Source organism: Phaenicophaeus curvirostris, chromosome 1 (genome assembly GCF_032191515.1).
Source record: "Phaenicophaeus curvirostris isolate KB17595 chromosome 1, BPBGC_Pcur_1.0, whole genome shotgun sequence".
Taxonomy (NCBI): Eukaryota; Metazoa; Chordata; class Aves; order Cuculiformes; family Cuculidae; genus Phaenicophaeus; species Phaenicophaeus curvirostris.
Genome location: NC_091392.1, coordinates 178,233,724 through 178,253,054, shown reverse-complemented (window position 1 = coordinate 178,253,054; position 19,331 = coordinate 178,233,724). Strand labels below are relative to the sequence as shown.

Here is a 19,331-nt window from a genome sequence, read left to right as displayed (position 1 = left end):
CACATACACTGACACTCACACTCTCACACTCACACACTCTCACTCAAACTCTAACACACTCACGCATACACAGACACTCACACACTCTCACACTCAGACTCTAACACTCATGCATACACTGACACACACACTCTCACACTCACACTCTAACACACTCTCACACATACACTGACACACTCAAACTCTAACACACTCATGCATACACTGACACTCTCACACTCTCACTCTCACACTCACTCTCATACACTGACACACACACGCACTCTAACACACACATACACTGACACTCACACACTCTCACACTCACACTCTAACACACACACATACACTGACACTCACACACTCTCACACTCTAACACACACGCATACACTGACACTCACACACTCTCACACTCACACTCTAACACACTCTCACGCATACACTGACACTCTCACACTCTAACACACTCACGCATACACTGAAACTCACACACTCAAACTCTCACACACTCACGCATACACTGACACTCACACTCTCACACTCACACACTCTCACTCAAACTCTAACACACTCACGCATACACAGACACTCACACACTCTCACACTCAGACTCTAACACTCATGCATACACTGACACACACACTCTCACACTCACACTCTAACACACTCTCACACATACACTGACACACTCAAACTCTAACACACTCATGCATACACTGACACTCTCACACTCTCACTCTCACACTCACACTCTCATACACTGACACACACACGCACTCTAACACACACATACACTGACACTCACACACTCTCACACTCACACTCTAACACACTCTCACGCATACACTGACACTCTCACACTCTAACACACTCACGCATACACTGAAACTCACACACTCAAACTCTCACACACTCACGCATACACTGACACTCACACTCACACTCACACACTCTCACTCAAACTCTAACACACGCATACACACTCACACACTCTCACACTCAGACTCTAACACTCATGCATACACTGACACACTCAAACTCTAACACACTCATGCATACACTGACACTCACACTCTCACACTCTCACACTCACACTCTCATACACTGACACACACACTCACTCTAACACACACATACACTGACACACACACTCTCACACTCACACTCTAACACACTCACGCATACACTGACACACTCACACTCAAACTCAAACTCTAACACACTCACACATACACTGACACTCACACACTCTCACACTCACACTCAGACTCTAACACTCATGCATACACTGACACTCACACACTCACACTCACACTCACACTCAAACTCTAACACACTCATGCATACACTGACACACACACTCCACTCACACTCTAACACACTCACACTCACACAGACACTTGCACCCCCCCACTCACGCTCATTCACACACACTCCCAAATGCTCTCACACTCACACACACTCACCCCCCCCTCACCCCCTCCCTTTCCCGCCCCCTCCCTCTCTCACACTCCCCCCCCCCCCCCCCGGTTCCCGGTCCCTCTCCCCGCGGGGGGGGCTGTGGGCGGCGCTGCGCACGCGCGCTCCCCCCGGCTATATGAGGCGCGGCCGGCGCTGACGCGGCCCTTTCCGCCCCGCTCCCGCCGCTCTCGGGTCGCAGCGCAGGGACCCGCGCAGCCGCCGCCGCCCGGCTCCCCCTCCCTCCCCGCCGCCGCCATGATCATCTACCGGGACTGCATCAGCCGTAAGGGCGGCGGGGAGCGGGCTGGGGAGGGGGGGGGGCCCGGGGGGGGGGCGCCGGGCGCGGCCTTGGGGCCTGCCCGGGCCTGGCGGCGCCGCGCATGTGCCGGGGGGGGTGGGGTGGGGGAAGAGATTCTTTTCGCTCTCGGGCTCTCACAGCGTCCTGCGAGGGAAGCTCAGCCGAGGGAGAAGCGCCTCCCGGACGAGGAGAGGCCGCCGGGGCCGCGGCGGTTCGGCCTGGAGAAGAGGAGGCTCCGAGGAGACCTTCTAGCGACCTTCCAGTGTCCGAAGGGGGCTGCTAGAACGCTGGGGAGGGGTTGCTCACAGAGGCTTGTGGGGGTGGGACGAGGGGAATGGCTTTTCGCTGGGGGAGGGAAGGTTTAGGTTAGGCATGGGGAAGAAATTCCTCACAATGAGGGCGGCGAGGCAGGGGTTGCCCGAGGAAGATGTGGATGCTCCCTCTCTGAAGGTGTTCAAGGTGTTCAAGCCACCTGATCCAGCAGATGTCCCTGCCCATGGCATGGGGGTTGGAACTAGATGATCTTTAAGGTCCTTTCCAACCCAGACCGGCCTATGATATTGTGAAAAAATACTCCTTTTCTTTGGAATTAAGCTTCTGGCTGGCTGGTGTGGGGCAGCAGTGTGTGACTGTTGCTTCCTAGGCACTTAGAGCCTCCTTAAAGACGTTTAGCCCTTTGGAAGGGGCTGGAGAAAAACCCTTGCAAGAGGCAGCTGGGTGAACTGGGGCTGTTCAATCTGGTGAAAAGGAGGCTGAGGGGAGACCTTATTGCCCTCTACAGTTACCTGAAAGGAAGTTGTAGCAAGACAGGTGTTGTTTTTCTCTCCCAAGTAACAAGCAATAAGGCAAGAGGGAATGGCCTCAAGTTGCACCAGGGGAGATTCCAACTGGACATTAGGAAAATGTCTTCACTGAAAGGGTTTTCTGGCACTGGAACAGGCTGCCCAGGGAGGTGGTTGGGTCACCATCCCTGGATATATTTAAAAGACAGGTAGATGAGGTGCTCAGGCATATGATGTAGCATTGCACAGGGTGGGTTGGACTCGGTGATATCAAGGATGTTTTCTAATGTAGTGATTCTCTGAGGCAGAAGGTGACAGGGACAGCCTGGGGTGAGGCTGTGGGGCCAGGCAGGATGGAGGGAAGCAGGGCAGTGAGGACAGGCAGAGGGTGGTGGCTGACACTGCCTGTGTATGTGTCTTTTCCTCTGCAGAGGATGAGATGTTCTCAGACATCTACAAGATCCAGGAAGTGGCGAACGGCCTGTGCCTGGAAGTGGAGGGGAAGGTGAGTGTTATGCCCATGCCGGGGGAGGGTATAAGGGGAGGCTGGTGCTGTTGCGGGGACTTGGGGCCACCCAGCTGCTGCGGACATGAATATGGGTGGATATGGGGCCCAGGTCACTGCACGGGGCAGGCCACAGGGATTGGGGAGAGGGGGGCTGGTTACCTGGGTGCTGGGGGACACTGGTACCTGTCACCGGGGCAGGTCCAGCTGGTGAGAGGAGGAGGGCAGTGCTGGTGGTTTAATGGAGCCATGGTCAGGCACCAGGAGAGGAGACCAGCCTAAGAAATCTGTGCTCAGGCTGCAGTCACTCACATTCCTTACACTTAACTGTGGCTCTGAGATCACACCCTGCTGTCAGGTTGTAGATGCGTAAGAGTGCTGGCGTTAAGGTTTTTGCAGAGCCGTTAAGTTTTTTGATGTCTCTGAATCTAGATGGTCACCAGGACAGAGGGTCAAATTGATGACTCTCTAATTGGTGGCAATGCCTCTGCTGAAGGTCCTGAGGGAGAGGGAACAGAAGCCACGGTCATAACTGGTGTTGATATAGTAATAAACCACCACCTTCAGGAGACCAGCTTCACAAAAGAGTCCTACAAGAAGTACATCAAGGACTACATGAAAGCGTAAGTGTTGGTAGACTTTTTCTTTAAACGAGATTGTGAAATTGTTACGTCATTCAGACCTTAAACACGATGTTGAACTTTATTCCTACTAGATGTTAGTTCTGGTACAGGTGCCAGACTGTGAACTTCAATAATGTCTTGGCAAAACCGGAACTCTAAACCGTTGGTACTGGAATATCTAAGTTTATCTTGGCTGAGGTAGAGGACCTGGTCATGTGTTTTGGGTGTTATTTGTAGCCTTGTTGTTTTCCTTTGGATTCCTCTGTCAGATATTCATGTGGGAGGGTGTGGGGCAGTAAAGAAACCTCCAGGAAGCTTTCCGAACTTGCCAGTTTGAATGTTCAAAACCAGTGTCTGTGGCTGGAACTTTTGCTAATTCAAGGCAAAAATGCAGTTGATTATAGTCTAGTGGGTTAGTATTAAAAGTGAAAACATTTTCTCTGATACTGATGGATAATACTCTTGGTGCTGTGGAAATGGTTTGCTCATTTTTGTCTGCCAGTGGCCTTGAAGTAAAATGAACTTGATATGAGCAGTGGGCACTGTTTTTATAATTAAATAGCAAAAGTAAGTTAAAATATGGATGTTTGAGAGGGTGAGGGGGAAAGGGAGTGAAGTGAAACAGTTTGACTGCTGGTAATTCTGCTGAAGAGGGATGCTGCACAGTGAAGTTACTGGGCTAGAACATGTTGTTAGAGCTTGCTTTTTTTGCCTTTCAGAATCAAAGCCAGACTTGAGGAGCACAAGCCAGAGAGAGTAAAGCCCTTCATGACAGGGGCTGCAGAACAAATCAAACACATCCTTGCAAACTTCAAAAACTACCAGGTAATGAGACTTACAGCAATGTTGCATCTCCTTAGAGCAATGTTGCAGTGATACAAGCTGCAATGGGTTAATCTGCTGAACTAGCTTGTTGAGAGTTTTTGAGGATTCCTGTTGTGAGGACATTATACTTGCCCTTCTCTGAGAGCACTAGAGGCTCCTAAGAGGCAAGGGGGAGAAATAGCAAAAGAAGGCTCCTCAGAATTTTGGGATCTCATTTTGCCTTGCAACACTTGTAGTTGCATTTGTAGCTATCACCATTTAGTACTGGTTATATATACTGGGTTATACTGGAAAGGGAGGGGGGGAGGTCTCTTTGGCCCCTGCTGTGTCTTACCACACTGCAAGAAATGGAAGAGTAAAGTTATGTAGTACTAGAAAAGAGAAGTTGCAGAAAGCAGAATTCCTGCAGCTGGTCAGAGAGGCCTTTAAACTGGACTTGGAGGTGGTATAGCTTTCTTGCATAAAAAGGGACTTTCTCCTCCTGGTAGTAGCTCATGGAATGTCTCAGTAACACATTTCTCTGAAGTTCTTTGTAGGAGAGAACATGAACCCGGATGGTATGGTGGCTCTCCTGGATTTCCGTGAGGATGGTGTGACCCCATATATGATTTTCTTTAAGGACGGCTTAGAAATTGAGAAATGTGTAAGTACTGACCAACTACATGATTAGCTCTCTCAGTTGTTCTGTTGTTTTTCCATTAAAGTTGAAGAGTAGCTGCCAGTTTAAAAACTTGAAGTTCGCCTAAGTACAGCCTAATAGCTGCTTTATATCCTACAAAGTGGCTGAAACTTCACTTGTGTACTGTTCAGGCGTATTTTACTGCAGTGATTCATGGTGACTTAATGCCCAGGAAATGCAGAAGGAATTTCCTTGGTGAGATGTGTGTAATTGGAGATGTGTGTAATTAGTAATGGTTTTAAACTGTTAGATTAAAGATGATGTCCTCTGAAATGGAGCACTCCTTTGGATCCCTCTTCTGGGGGTTAGTTCTGAAGTGTTTTACATGATTATGCTCCATCTTTCACTTAATCTGATGCCCTTATTTTATTATGCAAGAACTGTCTGTGTAAATACTGCCCTAAATTTGGGAACACTGTAATACTTGACTGAGTTAGTCTTAGTCTAGCTGGAAACTCCCAGCTCAGGCAGATTCTGTTGTCTTTACCTCCTCTGTGTTGAAATGTGGTTGCAACAAAGCAGTATTTGGATCCCAACACTTAGGTTGTTTTTTTTGAGTCCTGTGGAATTCCCTGCAGACTAGCAGTTGTAGGATCATCAGTTGCTTGCCCAGTCATTGTGGATTTATGAAGTCTGTTTATAGCCAGTTAAATTTATCTCTAAAGCCTCTTACAAGCAGACTCTCTGGTCTGCAAGTCATGTTGAGATGAACCAACTAATGTGGAGCAGTAGCCCAGCTAAAGGAACCCCTTTGTTGGCCAAAGCAGGTGCAGCACCTCCCGCAGGTTGGCTGTAGGGCAGTGGCTGTCCTGGGATAGTGGGAAGGTGCCACCCCTGAACAAAGACATCCGTGTGTCCCCTGCTTGGATAGATGTTTAGAATGTGCCATTTGGGTAACTCCACCCTTTTCAAGGTGGTGTAGAGAGTAGGAAGGTGTTGCAGCTTGTTGGTACGGCCCTTGTGAGTGACAGTGTTTGTGTTGTTGGCTTTAGTGCTTGTTTAGGGTGTGCTCTTATTTGAGAGGAAATCTGAAACTTTGTGTCCAGCAAAAACTGAGTGAGACTCCTGTCTGGCTTGCCCAGCAGCTGATACCAGTTGCTCTGTAGGGTTATGGAAATGCTCAGCATCCTCTGATAGACCACGAGCATGTGTCCTGTTGCTCTCTGGTTTGCACTAAGATGCAAAAATAACTTCCTTGCGCTTTCCGCCTGCCTGCCTGTGGCAGCTCAGATTGAATTGAGGAATACACAAAAAAGATAGAGAAGCTTACGCTGACTGTCATGACCTTGAACTAACACTTGCTACTCTTGTTTCAGTAACAAATCAAACAGTCTGGTTTCGGATCACCTGTCTTCATAGCTGGCTGCTGTTTCTTCTTCATCGGCACAACACCAGGAATTGGCAATGTCTTAACAACTGGACTGATGTCATCTTGAGCTTTATTCACTTCTTTTGACCCTGATTTGGAGTGGAGGCATTGTTTTAAAAAAAGATAAAAATCAAACATCTGTCATGTAGGTTGTCTAAAATAAAACTCATTTAAACCCATTCTGGGTGATGCCTCTTGGTCTAATGTGTTTCTTGCAGGAGAGGTTGCAGCAAGATGTTTGTCTGAGGATTTGGAGGTGTCAGTAGTAGAGCCTGATCCTAGTGCACTGCGACTTCACTGTCTCCGGACATTGTGCAGTTCCTGCCTGCAGCACTGGAGTGCAGGAGCAGGCTGAGGGGAGCAAGGCAAAGCTTAAGAAGTGTCATCGTAGTGGAGTGGACCTTCCTCATCCTCCACGATTGCACAGACACATCTTTCTCCAGAAGATACCAAGATAAATTAAACTCAACAGAAGGAATATGTGCTGCTTGAGCTGAGTGCTGGCTGAGCTGCTTTGTCAGGCAGGGATACTTGAGTCTGCCCTCAGCTGGAGGCCTCGCTTCAGGATGGAGGCAGGAGGGTGGATGGAGCACTAGTCCGATACCAGCACTCTGAGCGCAGGTAGCAAGAACTTCATGGCGGGTGGGATTGTTACATTTTCTAACACAGCCTGGCTGCAGTACTGGCTGCTCTGTATTTCTCTGCTGTTGAGAAGCAGGTTAACTAGGACTTGGTCAGGCTGTGGGGTGTAGGTTTTCCCTGTATTTGCCCTCTCCTTGGGGAGAGAAATGTAAGGGCCTAGCCCTGCCCTAGGTGCGTTACAAAGCAGGCGCAAGTCTAGGCTTGAGACTGACCTAAGTATTTATCTCTTCTGTTCCTGCTGTTTTCCTTGTTGGGAAATGCATCTGTTTGACAGACCTGGAGCAAACCGCCATTGCTTCTCTGGTTCTTGCTGAGATGCTACAGTAACAGGTTCCTTGCGCTTTCTACCTGCCTGGCCTGCTGGCAGCGTGGATTGAATAAAGGAGCACAAACCCCTTCACGGAGCCCCAGCTGCAGCAGGGGGGGCTGTGTTGCTGCTGCTCACCTGGCTGCATCCCTGGCCAGGGTTGTCACCTTAGGCTGCAGGTCGCTAAGTGTTAGAGGAGGTTGAGGTGCCTGAAACCACCCACTCACTGTTGGTCTGTAACGCCTCAGAGCTCCGCTTCAGCACCTTTGGCCCCTGGTGCCTGAGGGCTAAGGTGGAGGGAGGTTTCTGCAGGGGCAAGATAGAAGTGACAGTGGGCTGGGAGGCATGAGATACAGCCTCTGGAGGTGGGAGAAGAGCCTGTCCCAGTTATCTCGTCTGCTTTAAACACCCTCTTTCAGTTCTGTGGGAGCTTCATTTGCATACATATTTTCCTTTAGCTTTCCCAAGAAAGAAGCCTGGGCCAGCTGCGCTTCTGGCTGGGGTGCAGCTTTGGTGTAATCTGAGCAATGTAAATTGATGCTCCCCTGCCTTCACCCAGTGGGCTAAAAGGCAGGGAGGCCTAAATAAAGTTGCTGTGAGGCAGTTGTCCCCCTCCTTGGAGAGTGTTTGTTTAATGGAGCTGGGTGAGGATGTTATTTTATCCTTCTCATTGCATCCTTGTTAAAAACTGGGAGCCTTAGAGGAAAGGGAGAGTGAGCACTTGGCTTAGTTTGAGACACGTGCTGCTTGGTAGGGGTAGGGCAGCACTCGTGTGGCCATGCAGCCCCTACTATCTCCAGCTCCTGCTTCCAGTGAGTTTAAGTGTTTAAAACTGAGCGGAGCTGGGATGTGCTAGTGAAAACAAGAGCTCTTCCCTGTGCCGGGGCTTGGAGCCCCGCGCACAAACCTGGAGTGTGTTGCTGTGTGGCAGCTGAGTACAAGCGATGAGGTGTGCTTTGCAAAGCAGGTGCTTTAAAAGCCCAATGAGCTTGCAGGGGGGTTGGATGCTTAGGGCAAATTGTGTGCCCTCCTGTACATACTCCAGGCCGATTGGGCTATTTAATTGGTGTGCGCAAGCGTGTCTAACTGGTGGCTGACACACTCCTATCAATTCCCTGTGCTTTTTGCGTGGTGGAGCCTCTGAGGGCAGGTCCCCCTTCAGCCTGGTGCAGGAAGGTGTCGGTTCAAAGGCTCTTGAGATGCAGGATCGAGTTCTGTTCATCTCTGCAGAAAGCTGCAAGAGAAGTGGTTTTGCTGTTGGCTGTATCGCGCTTCCCAAAAATGCGTTGCAGCCCTCAGTTTCTCAGGGGAAAGGGCTAGTCTTGCTGCTCTGTGGTGTTAAGCTTGCAATGCACCAGGGAGAAGAGGTTAAACCCCACTTGATGGCAGGGAAAGACCGTGGTGGTGACAAGCAGCAGCTGCTGCTGTGCCTGCAGTGGGAAGGAGCTGAGGGAAAGTCAGGATCTAGCTCCTTGCCTTGGGAATTGCGACATGCTGGGAAGTGGGAGGCCCGTGGCTGGTCCACGCCCTTGTCCACAGTCCGTGATGAAACTCTTTGAGTTGGAAATGAAGTTGACGTATTTCCTCATAGCCCAGTTCTTCCTCTTCTGGCCCCGTTTTTTTCAAGCAGCTGTTTTTTATGGGCTGAAAAGCTGAAGTGATTTGAGAAGGGAAGGTTTCACACAGCTGTAACGCTGCACCTTTGGAGCTGCTAAACTGATAAAAATCTCCCCCATCATAACAAATCACCCTGGTGCTGCTTTAAAACCTGTCCGCATCTTGTTTTAAAACGTGTGCTTATCAGGCTTGTGCCTCGCCTTCCTGGGAAGATATTTTCCATGGCTGGAAGGGCTGTGGAGCTGGGCAGGATCCAAATAGCTTTTCGTCTGAGCCTCCCCGAGTGCGAGTGCGTTAAGCAGTGGGCAGGAACCTTTCCTTTGCCTGCTCAGGAACTCAGCCCTGCACCCACCCCAAGGCGGCTGCTGAAGAAGGAAGGGGGAAAAAACCCTCCTCCCTCTTTAGTTTTGTACTTTTTTGTTTAAGGGAGTGATGTCTTGGGGCAGGAAGAGGCAGCTGCAGTGCTGGGCAGGTGTCCTATGGTCTCCTTGACTTCTTGCTGTCACCCTGCTGTTGCCTCTAAATGTCTCACGGTTCTGCTCCCCAAGCTGGATCTACAAATCCTCTCTCTTTTGCCCTCTCAAAGCAGTGTCTCCACCCTACAGCCTGTGCAGGAGTTCAGCCAAGTGCTGTCAAAAAATCCCACCTCCCATGGGCCGCTGGCTGTACTGTTAACATCCAACCACTGCTGCAGCAGCTCAGCGTCCGTGGTCGCCTGCTTTGAGGAGAAAGGGTGCAGGTTTGGAGTTGTTCATGCAGTGGAAAGAACATCTGGGAGAGCTGCTGGTGGAGCCATCAGGAGCTGGAGACCCCAATTGTCCCAGTCTTAGGTACCCGGCTGAGCCAACCCAGCTCCATCCCTTGGTTTTCCCCATTCAGCCTGAGCAGGGGGTGAGTGCTGGAGCCTCATGCACCAGGAGGGGGCTGCATGGGAACCTTCTAAATGAGTGGTTGTAGGAAACAAGTTTTGGTTGTGTGGTTTTGGTTTCTTTTCTTTTTCACGTGGTTAAAGCTCAAGGACAGGGGGGACTTATTGCTTTCTACCTGAAAGGTTGTGGAGAGGAGGGTTCTGGCCTCTTCTCCCATGTGACAGGGGACAGGACAAGAGGAAATGGCCTCAAGCTCCGCCAGGGGAGGTTCAGGCTGGACATCAGGAAAAAATATTTCATGGAAAGGGTCATTGGGCACTGGAACAGGCTGCCCAGGGAGGTGGTTGATTCACCTTCCCTGGAGGTGTTTAAGGCATGGGTGGACGAGGTGCTGAGGTGATTGATGGGAATGGTTGGACTCGATGATCCAGTGGGTCTTTTCCAACCTGGTGATTCTATGAGTCTATGACTTGCTGTAAGCTTAGGACATGGTTGTTACTGGAGGAGTAAAATTAGTTGTTTTTTTTTTTTAAAAAAAAAAGATACAGGAAAAAAAAGCTGCAACTTGCTTCCTTTCCTTAACGAGTCTCCTGAGCTGGCTCAGGCCAGCCCGCTGCAGTCCTGGTGGTGGTTTCAGTGGCGGCCGTCTAGGGAGGATGTTTTTATTAAACCGCAATAGTATCTGCATCAAAGCACCTCTGCTTTCTCGCACGCTGCTGCTGGATTGGAGCAGGCAAGATGCCTCCCTCTGCTCCCAAGGACCTCCAGCTGTGTTCCTGCTCTGCAGCCACTTCCCTGCGATGCGGCTGTTGTTGTAAACTAAGATGTTTTGCCCTGCAGCAGCCGGCAAGTAAATCTCCACATCGCCGCTAGCCCCGCAACGGGAAAGCAGCAGTTAAACAAAGTGTTCAGTTAGTTTGGAGATAAATGTCTTGGTAGAAGGAAAAAAAAACCCTAGTCTGAAAATCCTTGCCATAAACAGCACAAAATCCATTGCCAGGAGCACAGCCATGGTGTTGTATAAAATCACAGCCAAGTGGCTGTGGCCAGGGTTGGGGGCCTGGGAGAGCTGGTTTTGGTGCCAGCAAATACTGGTAACCCTCTACGTGTGATGCAAGAGCACGGCAGGATGTTTTTGAGGCTGCTTGTAGCTGTTGGGTGTTTTGGGCCATTGAAGCTGCATTCTTCCCCTTCCACTTCAGGCAGAGAAGACCCAAAGCACCCTCACGCTGATGCTCGGAGGCCTTTTTAGACTATTTTGGTGATGCCAGCCCCACCAGCGAGGCAGAGGCTGAGCGCGGTGAGAAAAAGGATGAGCAGTTCATTTCTCCACAGCCCTCTTGCTATCCTGGGAACTAAGAGCTTGGGGTCTCCTCCCTGTCCGTGACCAGCAGAGCTGGGAGAAAGTGCTGTTGGCATTTTGGAGGGCAACCTCTTCCACTCTCAGCAAGGTTCAGGCACACCAGCAGCCCTGCCAAAGCTGTGCAGCTGTTTGATTTTTACAGGGAATCTCCAGAAAAATTGATGTCCAGAGAGGATTTAAGAATTAATTTCCCTATTTTTTTGTAATAGAGTAGTTTAGAAAAGGCTACGTAGAGCTGGCTGCTGCCTCCCTCCTCCTTACGGATGCTCGGCTAGGAAAACCCTGCTGGTGCTTCTGGAATATGGTTCAAATGCTGAGGTTCATCTCTGCCTCCAGCTGTGTCTGCACCTGAGCTGGGCACACTCAGCCCCTCCACGCGAGGCAGGGAGGTGGATTTCTCTGCCTCCTGCAGCCATAAAGCGCCTGCAGCTGCTGGCACCTGGCCCAGCTGCCCATAAAAAGGTGTTTAAAGGGGTTGCTGGAGGAGTAAAATTAGTTTATTTTACTCCCAAAGGCAGCTTTAGGAAGGACATGCAGGAGGAAAATCCTGGGCTGGTGGACCCCACGTGGATGCAGTCCTTGCTGCTTGCAGCTGCCCCCATCACTGGAGTATAAATAGCCTCTTCCCAGGGCTGGGCTTGGCTGGGTGGTGGAGGAAGCGTTTTCAGAAATCCACACAGACTTCTATGTGAGCTCTGTAGGGAAAAATCCAGACCTTAAACCAGCGAAGTGCAGGGCAGGTTGGTCTCATTTCCCTCCCCCGGTGCTGTCATGGTGTTGGGGACGGCTGAACAGGTGCAGGCACAGGCCCAGGTGGCTGAAGAAGGACTCTCCATTGTTTCCTTCATTGCTTTTAGTCAAAGCTTTGCCTTTGCCTGTTCCAGTGGTTCTGGGTACTTGCTTATCATCTGTCTTGCAGCTGCTTAAAGCCTCCTCTGCCTCTTGGAGGTGCTCAAGCCCCTGTGGAAATCCTACTGTCAAGAATGAGCTGCGATGGTAAAACCAGCTAACAGAGAAGAGCTGAAAGAAGTCGTTCCCTTCCTTTCAAGGCTGAAATACTGCAGATTCCCCATTTTCCCATTTATTTGCCTCTGACTGCAGATTCACCAGCTCTAAAAGCTCAAACCCCCTGTGTTGCTCCTCTCCGCTGGCTGCTGTCCTCCCAGGGACACATTTTGGCCGAGGCGCTCCTAACACCAGCACCGAGCAGCTCCTTGTGCTGAGATTTGCTGAACTGGGCAGAACAGGGTTGCTGCAAGTTCAGCTGCTGGGGCTTGAATCTGCCAAAGCGACGCTCAATGGCACCTGCATTCACTGCCCCCTCTGCCTTATGGGTGCCGAGAGCTCTCCATACAAAGATATTTACCAATTCCCTATCCCAAAAGGCGATGAACTCCAAAATGTTTGCATTTGATGAGAGCTGGAGTTGGAAGAGTTTGACCTACTTGAGCTTGTCAGGAGATGTGAACCTTTAGGGCACCTGCTGTAGCACTGGGCACTGAGCTCTTCTGGAATCACAGACTCATAGAATCACTAGGTTGGAAAGGACCCACTGGACTGTCAAGTCCAACCATTCCTATCAATCACTAAACCATGTCCCTCAGCACCTCGTTCATCTGTCCCTTAAACACCTCCAGGGAAGGTGACTCAACCACCTCCCTGGGCAGCCTCTGCCAGTGCCTGATGACCCTTTCCATGAAATTTTTTCCTAATGTCCACCCTGGTGGAGCTTGAGGCCATTCCCTCTCGTCCTGTCCCCTATCACTTGGGAGAAGAGGCCAGCACCCTCCTCTCCACAACCTCCTTTCAGGTAGTTATAGAGAGCAATGAGGTCTCCCCTCAGCCTCCTCTTCTCCAGGCTAAACAGTGCCAGCTCTCTCACCCACTGGGACCAAAACAGCTAACGAGCACCGATCCCCCTACAAGCCCTGTGTCAAAAGGTGTGGTGTCAGCAGCAGAGGCCTTGTAGCCGCATCGCTCTTTGTTGGCCCACAGCTACTATTCATGCTTGGCATTTTCTGCTCCTATTCCTTGTGCAGTCCTGCCTGCCCCCACAGCAGCCTCTCTACAGACTAGGAGAAGTCTGTCTAGAAAGCTGCCCAGAGGAGAGGGACCTGGGGGTGTTGGTTGACAGCCGACTGAACATGAGCCAGCAGTGTGCCCAGGTGGCCAAGAAGGCCAATGGCATCTTGGCTTGTATCAGAAACGGCGTGACCAGCAGGTCCAGGGAGGTTATTCTCCCTCTGTACTCGGCACTGGTGAGACCGCTCCTCGAATCCTGCATTCAGTTCTGGGCCCCTCGCCACGAGAAGGATGTTGAGGCTCTGGAGCGAGTCCAGAGAAGAGCAACGAAGCTGGTGAAGGGGCTGGAGAACAGGCCTTATGAGGAGCGGCTGAGAGAGCTGGGGTTGTTTAGCCTGGAGGAGGCTGAGGGGAGACCTTATTGCTCTCTGTAACTACCTGAAAGGAGGTTGTAGAGAGGAGGGTGCTGGCCTCTTCTCACAAGCGACAGGGGACAGAGCGAGAGGAAACGGCCTCAGGCTCTGCTGGGGGAGGTTTAGGCTGGACATTAGGGAAAAAAATTTCATGGAAAGGGTGATTGGGCACTGGCAGAGGCTGCCCAGGAAGGTGGTTGATTCACCTTCCCTGGAGGTGTTTAAAGGACGGGTGGATGAGGTGCTGAGGGGCATGGTTTAGTGTTTGATAGGAACGGTTGGACTCGATGATCCAAGAGGTCTTTTCCAACCTGGTGATTCTATGATTCTAAGAGCAGCAGGGAATCAGTGTTCATCACTGCTGTGAGTTCAGAGTTTAAATTAATCCACGTGTGGGGGCTGGGGAATCAGACTTGAATGCCTATGAGCCTCCTCCTCCTCTCTTTCTGCAGATGGCAATGGTGTGAGCAGCACTTGCATGAAGTCCCCTTGCCGAACAAGCAGAGCAGAGAGTTTTTGATGCTTATTATGTGCTGGATCCTGATGAAGTTGCCCCAAATGCTAAATCATTATCACAGGGTATGTAGTGATAGGATGAGGAGCAATGGTTTTAAATCAGAAGGGGCAAGATTTAGATTAGACATTAGGAAGAATTTCTTCGCAATGAGGTTGGTGCAGCACTGGCACAGGTTGCCCAGGGAAGCTGTGGCTGCCCCGTCCCCAGAGGTGTTCAAGGCCAGGCTGGGTGGGGCCTTGGGCAGCCTGGCCTGGAGGGAGGTGTCCCTGCCCATGGCAGGAGGGTTGGAACTAGATGATCTTTAAGGTCCCTTCCAACCCAAGTCATTCTATGATTCTATGATTCTCAGAGTTTCCCATGAAGTCAGACCAGTCCATTGGGGCCATCGCAGTGTGTTTGCCCTGCTGCTTCTGCCTCGAGGGTGCTTTGTGCTTCAGGAGCCTGTGGTTTGGCTGCAGGCTGGATGATGACCAGCAAATGGCACATAAGAGCTCCACCTCCATCTTTCCTGAGCACTCCTCACCAGACAGGAGGCCGCAGCATCCCTGAATGCATAGCACAGGTCCTGCTGTGAGCACAAGAGAGCATCTTGCACTGTCTTGAGCCCCTGCGGGCTCATCGTGCCCTTAATCATAGAATCACAGAATCATCAGGTTGCAAAAGACCCACCGGATCATGAAGTCCAACCATTCCTATCAAACACTAAACCATGCCCCTCAGCACCTCATCCACCTGTCCCTTAAAACACCTCCAGGGAAGGTGACTCAACCACCTCCCTGGGCAGCCTGTTCCAGTGCCCGATGACCCTTTCCATGAAATTTTTTTCCCTAATGTCCAGCCTGAACCTCCCCTGGTGGAGCTTGAGGCCATTTCCTCTTGTCCTGTCCCCTGACACTTGGGAGAAGAGGCCAGCACCCTCCTCTCTACAACCTCCTTTCAGGTAGAGAGCAATGAGGTCTTCCCTCAGCCTCCTCTTCTCCAGGCTAAACAACCCCAGCTCTCTCAGCCGCTCTTTGTAAGACTTATTCTCCAGCCCCCTCACCAGCTTCATTGCTCTTCTCTGGACTCGCTCCAGAGCCTCAACATCCTTCTTGTGGTGAGGGGCCCAGAACTGAACACAGCAGCCTTCTCTCATGCCAGATGGATTTAGTGGCTGCAACTGGGGCTAAAATTCCAGTTGCACACTAACAAGCTAGAAAGCCTTCAAAATCATGCAGGAAGCAGGAAACAAAATGCTTCACGAGCTGCCTGTATTCTAGATTGTCCACTTGGTGTTTTTTCTTAGTTTATCCTGCTGTATCACTCCCCAGCTGTTTTTTGAAATAGTTTCCTCATTGTCCCTTTCCCCTTTTACCTTGAAAACTGGCGCTGTTTCAGAGAAGCGAAACAGGGCACCTTGGGTTTCCTCAACCTTTCGACTGCAATCTCCACAGCTCGTTTACTTCTCACACTCTCCACATCTTTAACAATGCCCATACAAGTTTTATTTTTTTTTTTGTAAAAAACATGAAACCCGTAAAAATGCCGTACTTTGTATGCTTCCCATTACTTCTAAGTAGAGTGCACTTCCCCCTGCCCAAAGCCACCCTGCAGATCGATAAATACCTGCTTTACTTAGATCTTCTGGCATTTCACGCTGACTGATGACATCCCTCTCAACTGAAGACAAATTGAGAAGCAGCAAACTCGCATAAACCTAAAATTACAAGCACTTCCTGCTAAGCTAATCCTGCTGGGGATCCACCTAAAGGTAACCTTTCCCCCCAGAAACAGCCTGGTCATTTTTACCTGTGGCAATGAATGACAACACTACTACAGGGGGGTTGGAACTGGATGATCTTTAAGGTCCCTTCCAACTCAAACCATTCTACGATTCTAAATAAGTATTGCGTGGTGTTCCTCTGCATGTTTTTAGAAAATTCTGTGAGGTGCAACACAAAGGAGAAGCTAACCTGGACTTTCTAGGTAAGGGCAATATTTATGAAAGCAAACACACATCCCTTGAATGTCATTTGTACTTCAAAAATTCTCAGCAGTCCATCTCCTGTAGTCCACCTCCTAGGAACTGGACACTTCATACCCCAGGAAGCAGAGCTGCAGCAGGAAGCGTGTCTGTAGAGAGACACCTACACAAACAATTAAAAAAAAATGAATCGAGCAAAATTAAAATGTGTGACTGATGCATAAGGGGTCCAAGTGGCTTTACAAACCTCTGAAGACATCTGGATGAACTTTTCATTGCTTCCAAGTGGACCAATAATGGAACGTTTGCCTTTCATGCAGGCCTGTTATTTCACGAGTGCCCGCAGAAGTGATGTACACAACTGAAGGACCTGAGAAAATGTGAAAGTTGTGCTATAAAACTTCACCTTCTGCTTCATTTACAAGTACACTAATGAGGTTTTCCCACTGTTATCTTTGCTCTTTTTTTTAACATAAAAGCTTTGAGAACATAATTAAATAGTTTTGTCCTATCTCCCTCCCTGCTCCGTCCCCAAAAGGATGCTGAATAGACAACCTTTGCAATGTGCATTTCAAAAATGGGAGAACAAGAGACATAGATACATTAAGCAACCTTCCCCAGAATGCAGAGAAACCCAGTGGAAAAGCCAGCAATAAAAATGTGATTGGAAAAAACCCTTCATGCCTACATTAAGTAGATCACAACATGCGTTCAGGCAGTAATGGAGAACACTGCATGGTACAAATTAAAATAATGCTTTTATTAATATGCTTAAACATAAATTTTAGGTGACTTCATAAAAAACAACAACAACAAAAAGAAAAATCTACTCCTTGATGTACCTGATAGACAGACAATACCTTTTCCTCTTCTCAGTAATCACCTGGAGGGGATTGTTATCTTCTCTCTGACCTGTGTATCGAACAGACTTTGCTTTACGCGTTTTTAACTTGTGTTGATTTGTTCCCATGGGGTCAAAGGGCTGTGATGAGCACGGCAGTTGTGGCTGGTTTTCCTAAAGCCTGATTCCAGAAGGAGCATCGTGTCTCTTCCACCCAAACACTGCATGAAGGGTTGTGTTCCTTTGCAGCTTTCCAGGAGAAGCCCTGCTACATCCCAGCAGAAGCGAGGGTATTAACCTGAGTCTAGTGAGATGCAAACCTACAAAGTTATAGGTTCCTCTAGGACACATTTTTCTTCAAAGTCACTGAAGGCTGGAAAAGCCACAATGATACCAAGAAAAAGTAAGATCAGAAATCAAAAGACTTCTAATAAAGATAAATCTAACACACCTTTATTCTGTAAATAGGTGTTCCTCTAAAAAGACAAAACACTTACAGAAACATAGAAGAAATATTCCTTAGAGAAAAAGAAGCTAGGGAAAACTACCAACTGCTTTGATTTAAGCTGAACCTTGCAGAATTAGGTTGTGCTTAGTCCTGCCTGTAAACCCACCACAGTTCCCTCAGTGCAATCACTAATTCTCTTGGGCTTTGTAAATGCTTTCGTTAATCACTCTTGTCTTCTACTTGGTAGTGTCTGTATTCAGGCTTCAGCTCCCATGTGTTTTTGTGGGTCCCCTTCACGTTGTAGATGCCTATGTCTCTTAAAATTTCTTTTAAGTATATCTGAAAGGAAACAGAAATTCAAATTATACAGGCAGAGAATTACCAATCAAAAGGCTGAGATATGCCCAATGTACCCCGAGTATCAGACGTGCAGATGCTCTAAAAATCTGCGCACTGCTACATTTCTCACACGACTGTGGAGAAATGGGGATGTGGCCACGCTTTCTGCCCTGGGAGTTCACTGCCACCACAGAAAGTGAGCTCTGCTGGCAGCTGCTACGCATGAAGGGCTCCCCAGGGTGGTGGGATGCAGCCACCATGCAGGTCTGTACACCACTGTCAGCTCACACATCTTCCTCAGGCTGGAATTTCTCCATCTGAGCTGAAAGCTCTTGGCTCTTTGGCTTGCTTGGGCTGGGATTATCTTGAAACAACCTGCCTTATTCAGACCCCATCAAAGCTCTGAACTGCTGGTTTTCGTGCCATTTTGCAAAGCTTTATGCATTTTATTATGGCCTCGTTTTTAGAGGAGAGCTGAGTAGGTGCCAGAGAATTTTCTACTACATTCAAATATTAAGACTAGGAAGAGAAATTAAAAGAAAATCAAGCAAAGCTATGATACTATAGCCTTTGACACAAGACAGCTCACTGACATCATCCTCCTTTACTCTTTATAATAAACATCCATAATTTCTTTAATTTTTTAAAGAGCCATTTGCCTGCTTGTTTGTTTAAATATTAATCAGGACTGACTTGAGTGGATTGCCATGGCAACTGCAGACCACAGCTGAAGAATCCCCACGTTAAATTCATTATTGTTTAGTGTGAGCAATTTAAGCCTCTTTCAGTGCATATATTGAATGGGAGTTACCAGAACCCTTGTGTTTTCTCTATCTACAGTTCCACTATGTGAAAATATCAACATATTCCCAAATCATCAAAAAAAGCAAATATAAGAAAAAAAAAGGAAAGCCGATTGCCCAGTCTCTTTCTTACACTCTCGCCATTTTTTTGCTAAATGGAAAAGTTGGGGGGAAAAAAGGTATGTTCTCAGTTAGTAAAAAAAGTCTTTTACTGGTTGTTACTCTTTCTTTCTCCATGTGCATATAAAAAAATGTACAAAGCAGAAAAAAATCCAGATTCTCACACTCCTGACAATACTTCATTTTGATGCACGTAGCAGAATTACTCTAAAAAACCTATCTCGGAGCAACGAGGGGTGTTTGTCCAACAAGTGAGAAAGAGGACCTTAACAGACCGTGCATACAAACTGGTTTCTTAGGGTCTTTTCTTTGAGCAGAGCACAGAAGCCGTGAGCGAGGAGCTCATTTTGCGCTGTGGGGACAGCTCTCAGAGGGACGCACGATTCAAACCCCAGCAGGTGGCAGCAGGAGATCAATAGACATCTATTAGCACAACTTCCAGCTCCCATCTACCGTGGAGATGCTGTCAGTATTTGAAAGTCAGGCACCTTAGACAAATGTACTCACTACAGCATCCATCAGTGAGCAAACGTTTTTTTACGGTG

The 19,331-nt window shown here is 48.9% G+C and overlaps 2 protein-coding genes and 2 non-coding genes across 5 annotated transcripts in view; 3 read left to right on the top strand and 1 right to left on the bottom strand.

The window, feature by feature from the left end:
* Positions 1–1,575: 1,575 nt before the first annotated feature.
* On the top strand, positions 1,576–6,701 carry TPT1 (tumor protein, translationally-controlled 1). The gene is made up of 6 exons (XM_069881081.1): positions 1,576–1,724; positions 2,953–3,026; positions 3,459–3,649; positions 4,369–4,474; positions 5,001–5,117; positions 6,470–6,701. Exons 1-6 carry the CDS (start codon positions 1,697–1,699, stop codon positions 6,470–6,472), a joined length of 519 nt encoding a protein of 172 aa, XP_069737182.1. The 5' UTR covers positions 1,576–1,696; the 3' UTR covers positions 6,473–6,701.
* Positions 6,275–6,404, top strand: LOC138716900 (small nucleolar RNA SNORA31). The gene has a single exon (XR_011336768.1). It is a non-coding gene; the product is annotated as a small nucleolar RNA SNORA31 (small nucleolar RNA).
* A 720-nt stretch (positions 6,702–7,421) lies between the features above and the next one.
* Positions 7,422–7,557, top strand: LOC138716901 (small nucleolar RNA SNORA31). The gene has a single exon (XR_011336769.1). It is a non-coding gene; the product is annotated as a small nucleolar RNA SNORA31 (small nucleolar RNA).
* Positions 7,558–16,976: 9,419 nt separating this feature from the next.
* The window catches only part of GTF2F2 (general transcription factor IIF subunit 2), a 104,066-nt gene continuing 101,711 nt past the window's right edge, over positions 16,977–19,331 (bottom strand). For both annotated transcript variants that reach the window (XM_069881300.1, XM_069881296.1), the window contains one exon: positions 16,977–17,863. In XM_069881300.1, the coding sequence (XP_069737401.1) occupies positions 17,744–17,863 (120 nt within the window). In that variant the 3' untranslated portion in view covers positions 16,977–17,743. The remainder of the gene's footprint in view (positions 17,864–19,331) is intronic.